Source organism: Loxodonta africana, chromosome 3 (assembly GCF_030014295.1).
Source record: "Loxodonta africana isolate mLoxAfr1 chromosome 3, mLoxAfr1.hap2, whole genome shotgun sequence".
Classification (NCBI taxonomy): Eukaryota; Metazoa; Chordata; class Mammalia; order Proboscidea; family Elephantidae; genus Loxodonta; species Loxodonta africana.
This window is the reverse complement of record NC_087344.1, coordinates 165,055,814-165,077,857: the sequence shown is the minus strand read 5'-3', so window position 1 is coordinate 165,077,857 and position 22,044 is coordinate 165,055,814. Positions and strand designations below refer to the sequence as shown.

The 22,044-nt window shown below is 43.4% G+C and overlaps 1 protein-coding gene across 2 annotated transcripts; it reads left to right on the top strand.

Annotated features, from left to right (window-relative positions):
• Nucleotides 1-5,626: 5,626 nt before the first annotated feature.
• Nucleotides 5,627-21,645, top strand: CHI3L2 (chitinase 3 like 2). Of its 2 annotated transcripts, XM_003409572.4 has the most exons (11): nucleotides 5,629-6,199; nucleotides 9,899-9,928; nucleotides 10,467-10,668; nucleotides 10,971-11,027; nucleotides 13,534-13,684; nucleotides 14,245-14,369; nucleotides 14,781-14,910; nucleotides 16,141-16,323; nucleotides 18,087-18,203; nucleotides 19,007-19,146; nucleotides 20,522-21,645. In XM_003409572.4, exons 1-10 carry the CDS (start codon nucleotides 6,160-6,162, stop codon nucleotides 19,142-19,144), a joined length of 1,173 nt encoding a protein of 390 aa, XP_003409620.2. In that variant the 5' UTR covers nucleotides 5,629-6,159; the 3' UTR covers nucleotides 19,145-19,146; nucleotides 20,522-21,645. The 2 variants fall into 2 exon arrangements, with proteins under 2 accessions (XP_023403231.2, XP_003409620.2); XM_023547463.2 differs by lacking the exon at nucleotides 10,971-11,027 and having other exon boundaries at nucleotides 5,627-6,199.
• Nucleotides 21,646-22,044: the final 399 nt, after the last annotated feature.

Here is a 22,044-nt window from a genome sequence, read left to right as displayed (position 1 = left end):
GTCAGAACTGGTAAAAAGGTCGGAGAGAAGAGGTATGTCTGACCTCCGCCTCATAGGAATCAGCCTTGGGCTGTTGATGTTGATAATGGTTCTCCTTCCCCCTTGTGAAGTTAGAGAAGATGAGGCACCCCCACCACAGGATTTTCTACTCTGAAACACAAGAGGTTACCATGAGCGAGAATCAGCTTGATGACAACTGGGTTTTGTTTTGTTTTTGGCCTCAGATACAGACACCCTCTCTTGCCCAAGGTCAAGTATTTGGTGACTAAGCGAAGTAGGGGTATAAACCCCCAGGCATTTTGCTGAAGTGGGGCAACACTGATGGACAGCACTTATTCTAGAGCTCCCCACCAGATTGGCCGAAGTTTTGTTAGCGCTGCATCATGATTCAGCTCCCTCTGCCCAATTTTGCTCCCTCCCTCTTCCTTTTTCAGGTGTTGATTTCTGATAAACGACTTGTGCCTGAACTCTGACTCAAGTCAGCTTCTGCATGACCCAATCTGTGACATAGGGAATAGCCACTGGGCTTTGGCAGCTACCATCTAGTCCGGATTCCTTGCAGCTAGGGCCTCAAGGTCAGGCAGAGGATGGTGCCTAGGGAAAGGTCACACTGCTACCACAGGTTTCGGCTCTTCACAACTCTCTACCTCCCTTCTTTATCAATGTGAAAGAAAATTGAAATAAACATCAAGGAAGTATTGGAAAACAATAGATAATATTTACTGAATGTACACTGTGAGCCAGGCACTATGCTAAGTGCTTCAAATGCATTGTGACATTTAATACCTGCAGACAATCTGACATGTGAGGTTCGTGGGTAGATGGCGTGTGATCATCTCAGGCCTCTTCCAGGATCCTGGCCCCATCTTCTGCAGCATGAGCCCTTGAGGACAGCTTTGTTCTCATCTCTGGCTACTGCTCACCTCCTCTCTCTCTCCTTCCTCCTCCAACTCTCATTTCTGTAGGTCGGGCAGTTCCTGCTCAGGCCTGACTAGCAAATCAGATGCACTTTCAGTCCCCAACCCCCATCCTTGAAAAAAGGAAGGTCAGAAGCTCTCAGCCCACATCCTGTATTTGAGCAAAGTTCCCACAGGTGGTTCAACCCAGACAAGCCTTTATGCAAGATCTTTCAGCTTGCAGCCAACCTAGCAACCACCAATCTGGGCTTCCACGAAGTCATTCAATCGCTCATCAAAGATCGACTGAGTTCCGATGGTACACAGGGGCCATAACAGGTGCGGAAGTACAGATGAATCATCCGTCCATTAATCCTTGCACTTGTTCATGTAAAAAAAAGAAAAATCAAATCCACTGCCATCGAGTCAATTCCAACTCACAAGGGTTTAATAAGCTTCTATTTTGTTTGAAGCACAAGTCCTGAAGATATGGTGAGCAGCAAGAAATAGTCTTGACCTCATATCCCACGTAGTGGAAGGGTGAAAGGTCAGTTCATTATGAAACCACTTCATTACAGGGCAGTCTCTCACACAAAGTCCGGAAGAATGTACAAAACAGTTTTTTAGTTTAGGTTTAATAATATCTTCTCATGCAAAAAGGGTTCCTAGCTTGTTTTCTTCCTTCTTAGTTCTTCACTGGAGTCCCTGGGTGATGCAAATAGTTAAGGTGCTCCTCTGCTAACTGAAAGGTTGGCAGTTCAAGTTCACCAAGGTGCCTCAGAAGAAAGGTCTGGAGATACGCTTCAAAAAAATCGGCCATTGAAAACCCTATGGAGCACAGTTGTGCTCTGACACACATGGGATTGCTATGAGTAGACTCGGCAGCAACGGTAGTTCTTCACTAGGCCTGGGTCTTTCTGTGTAGACTCCCTGTGTCCCTCACAGATTCACTGCTTTCACTGGGGAGCAAATACCTCTCTCAGGACCTACCCATGCTTCTCTCTCCCCCATGAACACTTGACCTCTTTTAAGGTCCTTCCCCTTCCTGCCTTGTCTCTGTAGATGGGCCTCTCTTAGCACAGATCTCTCTGTTCTTATGCTGAGATACGTTAAGAGAGCCTGCCTCCTTCTCTACCTTGAGGCCCATTAACAAAAGTCCTGTTCTGCTACATCAAGTTTAGACCTGAACCAGGCTGCAGGAATAGAGGTCGGGGGTGCCAAGCCGCAGAAATATGAGCGTGTATGCGTGTTGGGGCAAACAAGAAAAACCCATTTGGCCATATTTAAAACAGAGAATCTCATTCCTTTTCCTGCATTTTCCCCTTTGGCCTTCCCTGGTGTTCTCCCTCTGCTTCCTCCTTCTGGGGCCATTCCTCTTTCCACAGTCAGAAAGGTCACGACATCATCCCTCTCTCCCTACCCATCCTCCCAACTTCTCTGAGACTTCTGAAACCCAAGAAACCAGAGGTTGCAGAAGACGGTACCTACCCAGCAAGTGCAGCGCCGCCTGCCAGCCACCACCAGAGGGAGCTACTTTCCTGGCCTCCTGCTGTGGGGGCCCGTTCCCTAGTCCCAAATCCAGGCTTGGTGCTTGGGAAGCACTGCAGGGACCTGGACCCAGGATTTTATCTGGACCTGTGACAGTGTCTCAGTTTAATAACCATCCTTCATGTGCATTGCCTTCTTCTGGCGGAACTGGGATCTACAGTTCCTCCTCAAGCAAGTCCCTAAAGCACATTTCTGACCCAACATTGGGTTAGTAACTGTTTGTTTTCCCTCCTTCAGAAACTATTGAAATCCTACCCTGAGTATTGTAGTAAGCCTCCTGGTTTACCAAGCTCTAACTCAGCAAATGTGATTATCTCAGAATAGCCTCAAACTTTAGCTAATCCCAGGGGTTCCTACCTCTGACTGCAGCTGGTGTTTTGACACTGGTCCAAGGACCACTATTTGGGAACCATTGCCCTATAGGGTATACCCTCTCCTTTTCTCCAAAGTGGCCTGATGAACTCTAAGGTTATTATCAGCTTTAGTATTCTGTGATTAGGTAATCACACCAAATGACTTAATTAAACAGTTTATTTTATTTTATTATTTTGAGGCTATAAGGAGCCCTGGTAGTGAAGTGGTTAAGCAGCTCAGCTGCAAACTGGAAGGTTGGCGGTTTGAATCCACCAACTGCTCCACGGGAGAAAGATACTTTTGTACAGATTACAGTCTTGGAAACCCTATGGGGCAGTTCTACTCTGTCCTATTAAGACAGGGAACAGAAAACAGGGAACAGAGGGGCCCCCAAATACGCAAACGAAGTAACAGGAAATGGCCCAGAGCCCAGAAACAAAGCCATTCCCCAGAACAGTGGGGCAGGGTATCTAAAAACAGCCCACAAACTTCTTTAAAGTTGACTTTCAGAAACAGCTGGAGAAAACTAGCCCCAGGGACATGCGCAGAACATCCACCTGTGACCGCTGTGTGATCTTCCACCAGGGGCAGTGAGGGGCTGCAGCAGCAGCTGAGAATCGAACGGGGAGAGAGACAGCGTAGGCGCGATACCCCATAATAAGTCCTGCTACGAATCCCAGAGGCCTCCGGGACAGGCGCCATCTTAGAAAGCCGCTGTGTGAGCACTGCAGTTAACATATCCCCACCTATGCCTGTGAATAAACATGAATCTTTTCCCACCCAAGAATTTTTAAAAACCTGGGTGGGTTTTTTGTTCTGTGAGACAGGGGTAAGCATTGCTTTAGGCCCTCCTTGTCTTTGCTTTCAAGCCTCTTCGATAAAGCTTTGACCAGTAAGAGGCAAGAACCTTATTCCGGTAACACTATAGGTTGCTGTGAGTTGGAATCCACTCAATGGCAATGTTTTTTTGTTTTGTTTTGTTTTTTTTATGTCACATGTAACGCATCTGGGAGGACCCTTTTAGATATGGTCCTATGCAAAAGAAAATGTTCTCAGGAAATGTGTGCGATATAATACAATGTTAAAAATTTAACAAACAGAAACAAAATTATATATACAATGTAAAGCATTGTATACAATGTAAAGTATGTATACAATTAAAATGCACCTATAATCAATGAATGGAATATAGAGGCAGAGAATTAAAAAAAAAAAAACTAACCTGAGTACATATGGGAATCTGTAGCATTGAATGTGGCTTTTCACATTGGTAGGGAAAAGATGAACATCTAATAAGTGATGCTGAGACATCTAGATAGCTATTTATTAAAAAAAAAAAAAGCTGGATCCACTTGCACTTTTAAAAATTAATTCCACATAGGTCAAAGATTAAAACGTAAAAAATAAATCAGAAAATATTAGGTGGAATCACAAGTTAAAAAATAATACATATATGTATATATACACACACATATATATAAAATCTTGGACCAAGACACCAAAGCCTGAAGCCATGAAGAAAAAGACTAATTATTAACTATATACAAGTTAAAAATGCTATGGCCACGAATACCAAAACCAAAAGGTAAAGACAACCTGGGAATCTATATTTGCATCATGTTTGACAAGTTTTATTTAATATATAAAGCAGGGCTAATTTATTTATTGTATTAAGATCTCTTCCAAATAAAGAAAAGAGGAGAAAAATCCAATAGAAAAAGGGGCAAAGAATATACGAAGGTAAGTGCCCTGACAAAGAAATGACGCATCAACATAAATGATCACACTTACTCAAAGAATGCAAATTAAAACAATGAGGCAACACTTCACCTGTCAGATTGGCCAAGATAGCAAAGTTGAATGCTGTACAACTTCTTTGGAAGGCAGTTTTGCAGTAGCTATGAAAATTAAAAGGAGTCCTTGTGGGAAGTGGTTGAAACAATTGGCTGCTAACTTAAAGGTTGGTGGCTCAAACTCACCAGCTGCTCAGTGGGAGAAAAATGAGGCAGTCTGCTTCTTTAAAGATTACAGCGTTGGAAATCCTATGGGGCAGTTCTACTCTGGCCTATAGAGTCGCTGAGTTGGAATTGCCTTGACAGCAGTGGATTTTGTTTAGGTTTTTTTTTTTTTAGTAAAATTAAAAAAGGCAAAGGCTCTTTAATCCATCAATTCCATTGTTAGGGATTTGTCCTATAGAGAGGCTCATACATATGTAAAGGATAGATATTTTCAACGATGTTCATTTTAGCATTGTTAAATAACAACAACACAGAAAATCTAAAAATAACCAGCCACAGCTCCCCCATAAGCCCCTGTTTTTTCTGGTCTGTGCCTCCGAACGGCAAACTTTCAATGCTGGGGACACCTTGCTCTTCCCTGGGCAGGATTTAAAACAGATCTAGGTCATTTTTCTCTCTCAAGTTGACAGACAACTGGTAATGGGAAACCAAATGTGGGAAGGTTCGTTAGACTAGCGTATAGCGTGAGAACAAAAACAGAGAGACAGAGACACACAGACACACACACACAGACACACACACAGAGACACACACACACACAGACACACACACAAAGAAAGAGAGCCAATTTAAGAGGAGATTGGAGAGGGCTAGGCATGGACCAGAACATGCAGGGCCTTGAGAATCTGAATCTTTGAATCTGGAGTACGATTCAATTCTAACAACTTAAGGAGTGTCCTCAATAAACGTTTGTCGAGGATACCCCACCCTACCCCACCCCCACTCGTTGTACTTAATTGCACAATCAGGTGGGGAAATAGACATAAACACCAATACAATGTAGTAAATGTTAGAATGAAGATACGAAAAGAAATCTCTCTGAGTAGAGGAACCAGTTAACTCTGCCTGGGTGAGAAGCCTAAAAGGCTACACAGAGAAGGTGATAAAAGGAGGTGGTAGGCGAATAGCTGCTGGGCTAGACCATCTAGGCTGATAAGATGTCTGACTAAATAACCGAGAATAAGCAGGCCAGAGGTGATGTGAATGCAGAGGGAGGAGAAGGAAAGAGGACAGATCCTGGATGATAGGGAAGGTAGGTTTGAGGGCATGAGGGTGATACAAGGAAGAAGGGCCATGAGTGCGAGTGCGACTAGCTACCTTTCAGGGTGGGACCGGATGAAAGGGCCCTTCAATGGCCGCCCCCATCGCATCTTTCTGACAGGTAAAATTTGATCTGCTCAAACCTGGGTCTCATTGCCAGGAAGTTGCACAAGGCAGCTGTGCTTTGGGAAGTCCCTGCAATCTCCTGCACTTCTTGCTTGCTTCCCATAGAACAGGCTGTGGCAACCTCAGAGCATAAAAGGCCCAGGGTATGTGCATCCCAGAGGCAGCTGGCCAGGAATATGGAGGCAATCAGCATGGACCAAAAGTCTCTCTGGGCAGGTGAGCATGGGGACGGACGTTAGTGAAGAGGCAAGGGGTAGATAGACCCTCTGGAAGAAGTGATCTTGTTCCTCTTCTGAGAATTCAGCCTCTCTGTTTACCTCCTACCCAAAACTATTGAGTTAGTGCAACTGTCCTAGGTGAACCATCGGATCTTTCCTAAATGGATAAAGGATCAGCAGCAGTGAGCAGAGTTCCCTGGGGCACCTGAGATGAGCTCATTTTCACTGAAGTGCCTCTTGACCAAACTGGAGCTCAAGTCAGGACAGAGACCAAGCTCTCTTGATGTATGAGTATTGTCTTGGGAGTCACATTGTTATTGCAATTTCGCAAGTTAGAGTCGCCAGCTGCAAACAGCCAATTCTTGAAACGGGTGAGGTGGGTAGCAAGAGCTTTGTTATATATAGATATATGGAGACAGAGGGGAATGATCTCCTCCTAAACCTGTCTCAAGAAACTGGAGGCCAGCTGGGGTTTTATAGGGAAAAGGGGAAATGGGTTTTAGGAACTTATGGAATGTCCATTCTCTTTCTGTGCAGTTTCAGTGGTCACATCTCAAACATGTTGATCTTTTCCTGCCAGTATCCCATCAGCCCAGGTGGTGACTGGCGCCATCCTAGTGAGCATCGTCCTGTTTGACAGGCTTAGATCTATATCACTTGTTTTTCCATGGTCCTAGGGGAAACATTGGTTAACTTTTAACTTTTAGATGAGCTAACAGCAAAATCGTACTTGGAGACAGAGACAGGCTAGGGAAGGGAAAAAAAAATGGCACAGGTACTGTTCAAGATATGGCTGAGCAGCCTGTTCCAACATCTTTCCTGTGTGCTTTGGGTACATTTTAGAGCTTTAGGGGAGCCCCATATTTCTCATCAGCTAATGGTTTGTTGGATTAAATGTTTTCTAAAATCCCCTTTTTGGTTCAAAAGTTCTGATCCCAAACTCTCTGGCTTACAGAATGGCTGAGAATTTGGATGAAGGTGGGGATGAGGTTGTAAATAAACAGAGCTGGGAGCTCTACTGGCAATGATTAAAGTGCTTGGCCACTAACTCAAAGGTCGGAGCTTTGAACCCAACAGCCACTCTGCAGGAGAAAGATGCAGAAGTCTGCTTTCATAAATATTTACAGCCTTGGAAACCCTATGGGAGAGTTCTACTCTGCTCTATAAGGTCACTATAAGTCAGAATAGACTCCGTGGCAATGGGTTTGGGTTTTGGTTATGGGTAAATAAGAGAAATTAACAAGGAGGGAAAGAGATGTGTCTAATAGAGGAAAAAAAAAAAAAAAAACCCGTTGCTGTCAAGTCGATTCCGACTCATAGCAACCCTATAGGACAGACTAGAACTGCCTCACAGGGTTTCCAAGGAGTGCCTGGTGGATTCCAACTGCCGACCTCTTGTTTAGCAGTCGTAGCTCTTAACCACTACGCCACCAGTAGAGACAAAGGAGCCATTTTTTTTTTTTTTTTTTTACCACAAATTGCGGGTTCAAGCCACCTGCCGCAAAGACAATACTGAGACAGGAGGAGGTAAGCAGTAAGAGTTTTACTGAATACGGGTATTGAAGAGACGGAGGGGGTTAAATTTCTCCCAAATTCTGTCTAGTTCTAAAGAGCTAGTGGAAGAGTTTCATAGGGAAAAGGTCAGGGTTACCTAATGTTTTGAGCACGTAGTCCACAGATGGTATTATACATCACAAAACAACTACAAGAAACTCTTTATTAAACTAAAGATATGCATGTCAGGCATCTGGACTCTAATCAGTATGTTTGTTACAAGCTGAAAAAACTCATAAGAATCTCTCAGTTAGTGGAACTGTTCTGCCAAGTCCACTCTGGCTGAGATAGGGAGCAAGAAAGAAAGATGTAGATTAAAAATGTCAGGCAGCTTTCCTAGCTGCCGTCTTATAGGCTGAAGGCCATTTCTCAAGAGAAGAAAAAAAGGAGAGAGACCAAGGCCACAGGAGCTGAGAGAGCTCCGCACCCCTTTGGAAGAGACCGGCGCAGCAGGTGTAATAAAAAAATGTTTAGAGATTACTTACAGCATCATTACGTTAGTCATGTCAAGCTCTCAATCACCCATTTTGAATAGGAGAAAACATGTTGTAAGGTATTAGGGTTTTTCTTATGTTTAAGAGTGGAACAGGCTGCTCAGCTATATCTTGAACAGAACCTGCGCCATTTTTTAAAAGCTAGAGATTAATCACAGCTTATACAGCTATACTAAAACAAACTAGAAAATATATTCCCCCCTTTTTTTTTTTAATATTTAAAACACTAGAGAAAATGTATTTTCTCTACTTCAGTTTAATTTGCCCTTACCTCTTTCTTCTTTCACTTTGTCTTATACTCTCACGCCATGAGAGGCCCACTTGGTAGTGGCAAGAGCCTTTGGTGTTCCTGTCGATGCGTTCAGCCCTGTACAGAGGCGGCACTTTTGGGAAGGGTTCTAAAAGCTGGCTCAAGAGCAGATTTTGCAATCAGAATTTTTCCTGATCACTTAACGGGTGCATGGAGAACCAGCTTTGTGCCTATTCTGGCCTCTGCCTGAAAAACAAAACAAACTAGTTGCCATCTAGTCAATTCTGACTCATGGAGATCCCATGTGTGTCAGAGTAGAACTGTGCTCCACAGGGTTTTCAATGACTGTGATCTTTTGGAGGTAGACTGCCAGGACTTTTTTCCAAGATGCCTTTGGGTGGATCTGAACCACTGACCTTTCAGTTAGTAGCTAAGCTCTTAATCATTTGTGCCACCCAGAGATTCCTGCCTTTGCCTAAAAGGGATGTGAATTGGCAGGAGAGAAGCCTGGATCCCTGTTTCCCAGCCCCGTGCTCTGGGAAGGAGACACCAGTTCCAGCAACTGTGTCAAGTGAAGTTCTCTCTCCTTTTTAACTGCCATTTTCTCCATTTTCAGACCCCCAAGTTGTCTTAGTATGAGTAAGTCTGAACAATGTTCCCATTAAAGGAACCACAGTTCAAGGAGTCGTGCCCCTTGGGTGAAGTGTCCAGGACTCAGAGTCCTGCTCTTTCTCTCCATTTAGGAGGGTAAATTAAGGATAGAATGATCTCACTGGTCCTTCTAGGAGAGGTGTCCTGTGGGGAAGAGGCTGGGTATGACCTCAAACATGTTAGCTTAGAACACTACTAGAGCTGGCTCACACATCTCAATTCATCTTGCCTTGTTTTGAGTTAGTTGCCTATACGCAGGTTGACCATTCATCTCAATTTGCCTAAAACACTCCTGGCTTAAGCTATTGCCCCAGGGTAATTGTTAATAATGTCCTTTTTACTCTCCAGAGTGTTCCAGTGGACAGTAAACCGTAAGATCACTTTACCTATACACCTATCCAGCTCCTCACTAGACTGTGAGCTCATTGACTGCAGGATGGCATCAACTTCATTTTAACTTCCTCAATGCCCAGGACCACACACAGGGCACATGATTCAATAAATGTTTGTTGGTTAAATAAGTGAATGAGCAAATTAGATAACAGTTTGGAAAATGTTTCTGCCTAGGATCTCAGGAAAGGCACCTAAGGGCTGGGGACCTCATGGCCCTGTAAAAAGACCACAGCAGCTGTGTCTGAAAAGCCCAGAGGAAATTAGGCTGGGCACACCCATGTGCCCACCACCATTGTCTGGGAGAGAAGAACCAGATATAACTCAACAGATTTCCCTTTCTACCCATCTCCTACAGGTATAGTGGTCTTGCTGCTGCTTCAAGGGGGTGAGTAGCCTATGAGTCACTACTGCTTGGGTCCCCTTACCATTTCTGATGTTTGGTTTCTGTCTCTGCTTTGTTCTGTTTTTCTCTTGATCACTCTCTGACACTAATATATTTATGCCTCTGAGATTTTGTTACTTCTTGTGCATTTGTGGTTCTGGTTCAATTTTTGAGTCTGTTTTTCTCTTTGTCTCTCTCTTCCCTGTATATATAACTTTAATGTTGTATGTGTATGTGTGTGTACACACATACACAGCATAGATCCTCTCTGTTTCTCTGCTTATCTTTGTGTCATTCATCCAAACGTACACACCGAAACTTAGTGCTCCGTGGTGGTTTACATATTGAAGGTATCTCTATCTCTCAATGTATTTCTTAACTGGAGTTTGAGAGCCAGTACTAACGGCTCAGGTTGAATGACCATCAGAGGCTCTGGCTGAATGAACAAAGGAAACAATGGCTGTTTTGGAGAGAAGCTTGTGGTTTTCTGGGCTCTAAGGCAACAGCGCTAGAATCTCTGGCTCTCTTCACTTTACTCCAGGATCTGCCTACCGACTGGTTTGCTACTTTACCAGTTGGTCCCAGGACCGGCAGGAACCAGGAAAGTTCACCCCTGAGAACATTGATCCCTTCCTATGCTCTCACCTCATCTACTCGTTTGCGGGAGTCAGTAACAACAAGATCGTCATCACCAGCAAGAACGATGCAGTGCTTTACCAGACCATCAACAGTGTCAAAACTGAGTCAGTAGGCTGGGGGTGGGAGCATCTAGGGTGGGTTTTGGGGGAGGGGAGTCAGTTTTACACCAGTGCCTAAGGCCAACCCACCAACCACCTTATTTATTCATTCATTTAAATGTATTTCCTTGGGTGTAATCCTGATTCTACCTAGTCTTTTCTTCTCCCCAATGCTCCATTCTTTCACTGAACTTAGCTGCTAAGCAGCCACATTTTTCACTTCAGGAACTCAAACCTCTAGGCAAAGGTTTCCCTGTCAGTAAAAAAATAGTAATGATAATAATAATCAGCTTATTCTTCTGCTGCAGGAATCCCAAACTGAAAATTCTCTTGTCTATTGGGGGGTACGAATTTGGTTCTAAAAGGTAAGACTGCAATCTCTGTTTTTTTTGTTCATTCTCCTGGGTAATTCTTATCATCACCACTTTTCCTCCTCTGGAAAAGAGACATTGAACTAGGCACTGAGGGGTCTTCCCTTGGCCCAGGTGGTAAAACTGGTCCGAGTTCTGTCACCACGCTGAGGCACAACACTAGGTTTTCTGGTGTCTATATTAAAAAAAAAAAAAAAATTTTTTTTTTTTTTTTTTTATAATAACTCTGCAGGAGTTTAGCACATGCCCAGACACTTATGGCCTGGGGAAAACTGAATGGTGAGCAGAATTCAGTAAACTCTCAGTAATTTATATGAAGGTTTTTTTTTTTTTTTTTACCTTGTGAATTATAGGGAAATTACTTTAATTGAGAAATGCGATTTTTTAAATTACTTAAGGGTTTCACTGCACCATGGAGGTGGAAGGGGGTAGGATATTTTCACTTAAAAACTGGGCCTTGGCCAGCAGGAGCCTATGGCCCTTGAAGCTCTAGGTCATGGTCGTGTGGCCCAATGGCCAGAAAGAGCACAGAATGGCATACCAGACAATCAAGTCCACTTTGCTTAAAAGTAAATAGCCATTAACATGAAACAAACATTGTAAATTATAGTTCCTAACATATGGAAATGATACTCCATTTACATCAACAGCTAAATAAATACAAGTACCTAAGGATAAGGAGGAAACCCGGTGGCGTAGTGGTTAAGTGCTATGGCTACTAACGAAAGTGTTGGCAGTTCAAATCTGCCAGGCGCTTCTTGGAAACTCTATGGGGCAGTTCTACTCTGTCCTGTAGGGTAGCTGTGAGTTGTAATCCACTCAACAGCACTGGGTTTGGTTTTGGTTTTTTGGTTAAGAATAAGGAGACCTGGTGGCACAGTGGTTTAGAGCTCGGCTGTTCATCAAAGCGTCAGCAGTTCGAATCCACCAGCTGCTCCTTGGAAACCATATGGGGCAGTTTTACTCTGTCCTATAGGTTTGAGCTGGAATCTACTCAACAGCAACACGTTTGGTTTTTTGATTTACAGAAGGATGAAAGGCAACGTTTTTGCACCCTTCAACAACAGTTAATCTAATTTAAAATTTTTCTGCTTTAATTTAAAAAAAGGTGCAAATGTTTTAAAAAATCCAGGCATCTTAAATTCAGCCACCCGAGGCTTTCAGATTTCAAAAGTAGCCTTCTGATAGTACAACTTCCTCACGGGGCTTGTCAGTATTCAGTTACAACAGGAGTAGGCAGAAAAAAGAACTAGGTGCTATAAAACCTATTTAGATGGTTGACCTAGGGAAAGTTACCAAACCTCTCTGAGCTCAGTTTATCCATCTGCAAAATGTATATAACAGTAACTACTTCATAAGGTGGTTATAAGAATTTCTAATGAGATAATACTTGGCGTGTGCCCGGCTCAGTGTTACCATTCAATGAGTATCAACTCTTCTTCCTTTTTCTTTTCCTTCTTTGGTCCTGAATATTTGTATCTATGAAATAACGGATGGTATTAGAAATTGTAGTAGTATTTCTGAAGTCTCTACCAGTTCTCAGATTATGGAATGCTTAGCAACTCAATTTCCGCAGCAGAAAGAAGAAAGACGAGGTTACCTGACTTACTTGGGACTGCATCAACCATATCATGAACTCCTTTCAATTATGAGTGGGTTTCAATGGCAATGATCCTTCTAATTCTCAAATTTTTCCCTGTTATAATACTTGCTTAATTTGTTATTCAATTAAAAAAAGTCTTCATCATTCATTCTTACATGCATGCATCAATGCATTCATTCAATAGATGATTTATTGATAAATTGAGTGCCAGTTTAGTAATTAAAGCCAGATTTAGACTTTGTAGATAGACAAATCTGGTTTGGGTTTCCCTTTAGCCATATATGCAAGCCATATGACCGCAAGCAAGTTCTTTAAAGTTTCTAAGTCTCAGTTTTCTTTAACTATGCAATAGGAATAGTAATAGAAACTACCTTAGGGTAATGTTGTGAGGCCAGGCAACACATATAAACTGTTCAGCATAGTGCTGGTATGCAATAAGGTCTCAATAGTTGGAATAACTGTGGTTATATTATTGCTAAAACCAAGCTTTGTGGTGGGTGGTATGCAGAATATAAAAAATGTATAACACACAGAAGTGATTAGGTTTAGGGCTCACCCTAATCTGGTATGACCTCATTAACATAACAGAAGAAATTAAGATTTCCAAACAGATCGCACCCACAGGTACAGAGTCCAGAGCTTCAATACAACTTTTGGGGGACACAATTCAATCCACAACATGACCTAATCAATTATCAGTCCCAAGAATCATCCATAAGCCCATAATGCTTGCCTTTGTCTCCCCATCTGTATCAAAAGGATAAGGAGAGAGATGGGATAGACAAACGGTGAGAGGATATTGGGGAAGGAAAGACTATTTTAGAATTTCTGTGAAAATTGTTTTGCTAGAGGTATTGCCTATTCTTTCCAAAGAACACCTTTATTGCTTCTACACAGATTCCACCCCATGGTTGATTCTTCTGCATCACGCTTGGAATTTATCAACTCTGTAATTCCATTCCTAAGGAGCCATAACTTTGATGGGCTGGACATAAGCTGGATCTACCCAGGTCTGAGAGACAGCACTCGTTTCACTGAGCTGATTCATGTAAGCCAAATTCATGTAAAGGTACATTCAGTGCCTTTAATATGAACACACCAGGAGAGGGGAAAAGAAGAGCTTGAGCATTGTGGGAAGACACAGCCTCTGCCTTCAAGAAGCCCCCACTGATGAGGAAAAGCCCTTGGTCCCAGTTTAGAGACAACACGAAATAACAGAGTCCCCTTCTATAATGACAAAACAACACCCATATAAGAGTATGGGGCCATAGAATGAATTCCCGGGGTGCTGAGATAGCCTCATAGAAGAGGGTTCGCTTCAGCAGATTTATCAGAAGACCCAGACAGTTCTTTCTTGGGTGTCCTCACTTTTCTGGATACAGTGAGGCTGGGGCATCCTCCTCCCTCCCTCTGCCTGAGGTGTCCTCTTCCACACTCTCCAATATGGAGCATTCCTGGGCAGATACAGGCACAAGGCATCACCATCTGGGGGTAGGGGGGAAATGGTTGACCCCTTATGTCTAATGAGGTTTGAGAAACTTCATAATCCCACACAAGAATGTTAGCCCTGTACTCTGGGAGGGGGATCTGATGCCTTGTTTTTCACAGGAGTTAGCAGAGGCCTTTCAGAAGGACTTCATAAAATCCAGAAAAGAGAGGCTTCTCTTGACTGCAGGAGTATCTGCAGGGAGGCAGGAGATTGATAACAGCTATCAAATAGAGAAACTGGCAAAGTAAGTATGTAGGAACACCTCCATCCCTTTGTCTCCAGCCTGGTCCATGCAAGTGATGCTCATTGGTATGCCTGAGGAATGGGAGGAGGAGGGGGAGCATGAAGGTCACTGCCCTAATCCCACACTATTCAGTCAGGAAGTTCTTCTTCGTGACTACTTTCAGTCCTCTAGCTGTGGCACAGTGGTTAAAAGCTGGGCTGCTAACCAAAAAATTGGCAGTCCGAGTCCACCAGCCACTCCTCGGAAACCCTATAAGACAGTTCTCTGCTGTTCTGTAGGGTCACTATGAGTTGGAATCAACTTCACAGCAACGAGTTTGATTTTGGTTTAACTGCACTCGAAACCTGTTGTGTAAAATTGTTTCTAGCTCTGCTCATCACAACATCTCCTCCTTTGCTTTCGGCACTTCAGAGAACTAGATTTCATCAACCTCCTGTCCTTTGACTTCCATGGATCTTGGGAAAAGCCCCTCGTCACTGGCCACAACAGCCCTCTGAGAAAGGGGCAGCTAGACAGAGGGACAAGCTCCTACTACAATGTGGTGAGTTGTGCAGAGGAAGCATAGTGGGATCCTGGGTGCTCAGGAGGAGTTGAGGAGAGCTTTGTACATCTAGAGTCATGTTCCTCTCAAACTGAGGAAGTGCCCAGGAGGGACTCAGGTGACCCTGAGGACTAGTACGTACAGGAGACATGCTTTAACCAGATGCCATTAAAATGCCACCCAGAAAATGTCAGAAGACTTGGTAGTTGCCATAAGTTCTGTGTCTGGCTCAGTGTGTCACCCATCCCAGTCTTCTCTGAGTTCTGATTCTTCAGTACATTTCCTGGTCCTACACAGATGTACAGAACTTGGTACCCTTCAGTGCCTGTCCATATTCCCCATTTAATTTGATCTTCAGAATAACTCTGTGAGGCCAAGTGGGCAGAAAATGTTACTCCCACTCACAGACGATGAAAAGGAAGCCTAGCACATTCAGTGACAGCTCAAGGTCACCCATACAGCCACGAAGGTCCCAGAAAGTGATGGGAAATGGAAAGTCTAAGCAAAAAATTTCACCCTCAGCAATTTTTAGTGTTGCTGTTGTTTTGGTACATATATATGGTTGTGTGTTTCTAAAATTTTGGGAGGAAAAATGTTTTCTGAGTTGCATTTTTCCTGGCCTTCACATTTACAGTGACAGAATTGGTCAGTCCAGAAGTGGATCTTCTGATTTCTAGTTTGGGTTTTTTAGGACTCCACATGGTGAAATCACATCAGCCTCTCTCACTCCTTCCTCAATATTGGGCTATTTTTAAACATCGAGAGAGATCATTGTCTAGCACCTTATTTTGTTCTTGAGGGCAAGATGGCCAAAGCTAGTCTTTTACTTCCTGATCTGACCCCTTGGGTCCAAGGTCTTTGTGAGGCCTCACAGGCTAAGAGTCTGACAGTCATCTTACCCCATCTTTCTCAGTAAGCACCATTAGCCACAGTATAGGCAAATTCCATGGCAATTGACACGAAGGAGAAAGACAGACAGTTGACAACCTTGATTTCATGTTTTCTAGGTCACTTGCCTAATTTTTTTTTTTGTGATCCACTGTTCAGCTTTCTTTCATGACCTAGAAAAAGCTGAACTAGTCTTTTAGTGCCAGCAAACCTTAAATCATTAGAATAAAGCACTCTGGTCCTGGTGGGACTGTCTACACTCTACTGATGCAGAAGGAATTTGGAGGGGGGGTTAAGAATGGACACTCACACCCTGTGCCTCAGTTTATCTTCCTTTTCTAGGCATATGCTGTGGGATATTGGATAAATAAAGGAATGCCATCAGAGAAGGTGGTCATGGGCATCCCCACGTATGGACGCACCTTCACACTGGCCTCTGCAGAAAACTCTGTGGGGGCCTCTGCTTCCGGGCCTGGAGCTGCTGGCCCCATCACTAAGTCTCCAGGCTTCCTAGCCTATTACGAGGTACCTGAAAGCTCCCTGGGCCCTCAGCAATCTGGATCAGATTCTGCCCAGTAGGCAGATAGATTTGGCATCACTGAGATTGTTGTCAAAATTGCTCAGTCTGTTAGACCATCTCCTCATTCTAAGGAAATAAATAAAAGGCACAGGGAATACTGGAAATCAACCAACAATTCAATCAACAGACACCCTGGGAGTGCTCTTATATCCCAAATACTGGGTACTGTGAAAGCTAGAGATAAGTAATTCTCCATTCTTGTCTCAAAGGGCTGACCGTCAACGTGGGAAGAATGCAGAATATAAATATAACTAGTCAAACAAGAATTTAAAAACAAGATAACTATAATGTTTAATAAAATTACAGAAGTATTTCAGAATAAGATGTGATTAAGTGGCCAATGAGTGGCACACACGGCTAGGAGTTCAGTGATGGGTGACTGGGGAAGGGTCCATGGAGGAGGAGGTATTTGTGCTGGGCCTTGAAGGATGCGTAGGAGTTGATTGGGCAGATAAAAGGATATCATCCTACATCCAAGGATCCTTTCTTGTCTCCCCTTGCAGCCCTAACTTGACCTGTCATCATGGGTGTGGATATACCACGAGCCCATGTTGAGTGACTTGGCACCCACTCAAGGACTCAGTCATTGTACTGTTCGGTCTTTCACTTCACCATTCACATGGAAGACTGAGGCACCATCAGTTCATTTGGCAAAGGGGAAAGGGACATGGGTCATCATGAAAGTCCTCAGTGAATCTGAGGCTCCCTGACAGATTGGAGGGAGGGAAGGAGAGAGAATGACCCACCCCTAGGTAGTTCTAAGTTGATAGTGGTAACATTCTTAATATAAAGGTCAAGAACGGTCATTGGTCACAATCTGTTGGTAGAGTTTTACCATGGACCACTGGATATGCACTTCCCCATCCCACAGAAAGTTTAATTGTATTGCTCAGTTTATCACTTTAGGTCTTAATTATAACTTTGATAAATTGATATTTATGTAAGTATTCAACTGTCTATTTCCACCCTAACTAAGGTAAGCACAGTATAAAAAACAAAAAACCCAGTGCTGTGGAGTCGATTCCGACTCATAGTGACCCTATAGGACAGACAATCTAAAAACATTCCAAAATGAATTCTCTATGTCACATGGGGATATATTTTTTTTTTCACTGAAGATTTATCCTTTTTAGTTGTTTTTACTTATGCTATTAGAAAGAGAAAGTGGCTGATGATGGAAGGAGGTATCCCAGGATAGGGGAGATTGGGAATGGGACAGAGTGGTTGGGATTAAAATGAGGATAATCTACAAGGTGGGAACTGATGTTTATGGTCATCATAATACTTCACATATGTACAGCACTTCACTGTATTCGAAGTTTTGTGTGTGTGTGTTTAACATGTATTAGTTCATTTGATCCCAATAGCAATACTATAAGGAGACATTATTATAATTATTCCCATTTTGCAAACAAAAAAATGAGATGGTTGATTGGTCAGTGCTAGAACCTGATCTGGAACTCAAGTATTTTCTGATTTTTAGCTGCTCATGATTCTTCCTGATGAGGCCTTAGCATAAGCAATTAATGGTGGTTCACCTCGAACCATTCATTCTGTACAGTGTATGGGGTCATTTCCTTCATTGTCTGGTCCTTGGGATAAAGGTTCTGATATTTTCCACAGCCCCCTAGTGGCTTACCTGCCCTTTCTACCTCAGTAAGTTTCAAGAAGAGCCCATCACGGACCCCTTTCTTTCCCCACTCCTCAGATTTGCCAGTTCCTGCAAGGAGCCAACATCACAAGAATGCAGGATCAGCAAGTTCCCTATGCAGTTAAAGGAAACCAGTGGGTCGGCTATGATGATGTGGAGAGTGTGGAGACCAAGGTAGGTAGGCAAGAGGCTCTGGGGGTGGGAGAATAGTCTTTTGAGTGGGGAATGGGATGCTTGGTGAAATGCCCTGGTACTCTGTGTTGAGAGAAGAATCTGGGACCCCAGTCTCTAGGAAAGGAACTAGTAGGCTCCGTAGCCCAAGTTGAGTGGTGACGCTAAGCCATACCTTAGTGTGGAGCTGCGGTACAGGCAGGGTAGGTAGAAGGGATGCCAGAAATAATTGGAGCTTGAGAACAAATGGAGAAGTGAGGGGTGGAGAAAAGTGAGGAGTGAAAGGAATGAAGGAGACAATGCTGTCTATACAGAGTGGTTATCTACCTTGTCAGTCATCTGAGGACAAGCCCTTTAGTCCTCATGGACTACCTACAAGGAGTCTTCAGCTTTCTGAACCTACCAGTTCTTAGACCTTTCTAAGACACTTGTTTGCCTTCTAATCTTGGGGCAGGCAGGTGTTATCAGTGTAATTGACAAATACAGCTCTCTTGTCTCAATCGTGGCTTCTGGTTTTTACCTCTGATCCTGGAGGGTTTTCAGACATTCCGAGAATGCTGGACCTGGGGTGTGGTGGCTCCATGGGCCATGACAAGAGGTCATTAATAGTGGATGGCTCTCTCATGCTCTCATAAGCAACCCTGAGCAACCTGAGCTCACCCTTCCCTTCAGGAAGTCCCCAAGTCCATCTAACCTATAAGTCTATTGTTGAACTCTAATCTCAGACCCTTTTCTGAACCTGACTTGGGTTATGGGCCTTTAAGGGCCTCTTCTAACCTCCTGATGTATGTCTATGCTTCCCTCAGGTTCAGTTTCTAAAGAATTTAAACCTGGGAGGGGCCATGATCTGGTCTATTGACATGGATGACTTCACTGGCAAGTCCTGCAGCCAGGGTCACTACCCTCTTGTCCAGGCTGTCAAAAGAAGCCTTGGCTCTCTATGAAGGTAACTGAGTTGGGGCTGGGGCTGGGAGTGGTCAGAGAGGTGGCGAGAAGGGAGTACAGGAGATTGGGGGAGATCATCTACACATATTTAGGCCAGCCCTTTCTTATGCCATCTTGGACCTTTAGCCTTATTTTCTGATCAACTAAGCTGGCTCTGTCTGTTTGGTATGCTTCCCGTAGACATTTTTTAAAATTTCTTTTTTAAAAAAATTTTATTTTTGGTGAGAATATACTCAACCAAACATACATTCATTCACAATTTTCATGAACAGTTCAATAAGATGGTTACATACTTCACATGGTGTCACCATTCTATCTCTACCCATATTGTTAAAAAAAAAAAATTTTTTTTTTTACATCACCATTAATTTAGGCTCTCTGCCCTTAAAGTTCTCTTCTGTACTTTAGGTTAACTGTTGTCAGTTTATACTCACATAGATAATTCTTCATAAGAGTGCTATGCTTGAGGCAAACATTCTTTATTAACTGGGCTAAATTGTTATTTAACTTAATGATGGCTTCATGGGAAAGTTTCAGTAAAGGTTTAAAGATTATTTCCAGGCATTAGGTTCAGAGGTTCCCCTGTCTCAATGGATCCAGTAAGTTTGGTTTCCATTTGAGTTTTAAGTTCTGTTCTGTGCTTTTCCTCCTTTTGATCAGGATTCATCTATTGAGTTCTTGATCAAAACATTCAGTAATGGTAGTCAGGCACCATCCATTTTTTCTGGTCTCATGGTAATGGAGGTATTCCACAGACTTTTTGAATATTAACAAAAATAAATTGAGCTATCACTTATTGAGCATATACTTGAGCTAAGGACTTTGTTTACATGTGTAGTGGGGGTAAACGTTGATTCCACCACAATTCTGGTTACAAAAACATCAGTCTGTTTTAATTTTCTAAATTAAAATGAATCTGCCACCATTTCCTCAATTGGCTGGACTAATGAGGAGCCCAGTCTCAGTCACTACGAATGCTCCCTCCCCTCATCCACAGTTGTTCTTACTTAGTCTTATGTTTGCAAGGTCATTATTGATATGCTCTTGCTCAAGCCTACCCGTTACCTTGAGGAAGGTGACTTTGCTGCTCCTCCAAACCTGGGCTCCATGTTCCCTGGGTGCACTGTGTATCCTTCTTGTGGAGAATATACCCATTCTTGTGACGGGAAGAGCTATTGTTAACCAGCTAGCCTTTGTGAGATCCATTGTTCCAGCACAGGAGCTTTTCCTGGAAAAGGGCCCAGGACAGCAAGGAAACTCCTTGTCTAGATGACTGAGCTGCTCCTTTCTAACTCTGATCATCTGTGGTTCAGTAACTTGATTCAGGCCTCAGGTTACTGACTTGGCCTTTGAAGTATTCTTCCTTTTGTTTCTAGGCTTCATCTACAGATGAGCAGGCAAGGTGACCTTGTTGCCTACTCATTCTCCAGGAATTCTCGTGTGGGGTTCACCTTGCCAGACTGACCTCAAGATCTCTGTTCTCCGAGCTTTCCCCTGACTTTCTCCCAGACCAAAAACTGGGCCTGGCTTTGGACTCCGGCAGCTACTGACTTGTCCTGAGGCACAATAAGAAAATATTTGTGCTCCAGCAAGTGTGGCTTCGTTTGTGCAATCCTTTACCGTGTGGGGAAACCCTGGTTAAGAGCTACGACTGCTAACCAAAAGGTTGGCAGTTTGAATCCACCAGCTGCTCCTTGGAAAACTTACGGGGCAGTTCTACTCTGTCCTATAGGGTTGCTGTGAGCCGAACTCAACAGCAATGGGTTTGGTTTTTTTTTTTTTTTTTGGTTTACCCTGTGGTGTAAGGCAGTCCTACCCCTACCGTTCGTGGAACCCAAGGCTAGAGTACAAGTGGAGTCTTGTATGTCGTATGTCTAAATATTTAAAAGAGCTAATGAGCTGTTAAAATATTATTTATATTTTAACATTGACAAATATGCCTTCATAACAGCCTAAAAGATCTGATTTGAATTTAGAATTCTCAGTCTTCTCAGAATTCTGCACCAGAATTCCCTTCGTTCATGGATTGAATTGTGTCTTCCAGAAACATGTGTTTCAATCTGGCTAGGCCACGATTCCCAGTATTGTGTGATTGTCCACCATTTTGTCATCTGATTTGATTTTCCTATGTGTTGTAAATCCTACCTCTATGATGTTAATGAGGCAGGATTACAGGCTGTTATGTTAATGAGGCAGAACTCAATCTACAAGATTAGGTTATGTCTTAAATCAGTATCTTTTGAGATATAAAAGAGACAAGTAAGCAGAGAGATAGGGAACTCTCATACCACCAAGAGACAAGAGCCAGGAGAATAGCCCATCCTTTGGACCTGAGGTCCCTGCACTGAGAAAGAAGCTCCTCAACCAGGGGAAGATTGATGACAAGGACCTTCCTCCAGAGCCAACAAAGAGAGAAAGCCTTCTCCTGGAGCTGACACCCTGAATTTGGATTTGTAACCTACTAGACAGGGAGAGAGTAAATTTCTCTTTGTTAAAGCCATCCACTTGTGGTATTTCTTTTATAGGAGCACTAGATAACTGGGACACCTTCCTTCTTCCAGCTCTGACTTGCAGAGCAGGGATCTCACATACACACACTGTGGACATCTCAGCCTTTGCATCGCACTTTGTCTATACCCCTGACAAAGAGCCTCAGGGCTGGGTCTGTGCCCGCCAGTGGTGTGCTCCACCCTCAGGATGAACCCAGGGAAAATCCTGTGTAGGTCCTGAAAGTGGGCATGGGCTGTCTGGGCAGGGAGTTCTGGGTATCTGGATCGCGTTTTAGAAGGGGATGGATGTGAGTTCCAGGTGGATATGCCCCAGCCCCGAAGTCTCCCCACCTCATGAGGAGGGTGCAGCTGGAGGAGGACCACAGTGGAACCCTCTAAGGCAAAGGTCC

Bases quoted from the DNA above. Each gene is read 5' to 3' on its own strand.
- CHI3L2 (XM_003409572.4), top strand. From the start codon at position 6,160: ATGGAGGCAATCAGCATGGACCAAAAGTCTCTCTGGGCAG. The intron at 9,929-10,466 runs GTGAGTAGCCTA...ACTTTACTCCAG, and splicing joins CTTGCTGCTGCTTCAAGGGG to GATCTGCCTACCGACTGGTT. The intron at 18,204-19,006 runs GTAGGTAGGCAA...TGCTTCCCTCAG, and splicing joins TGGAGAGTGTGGAGACCAAG to GTTCAGTTTCTAAAGAATTT.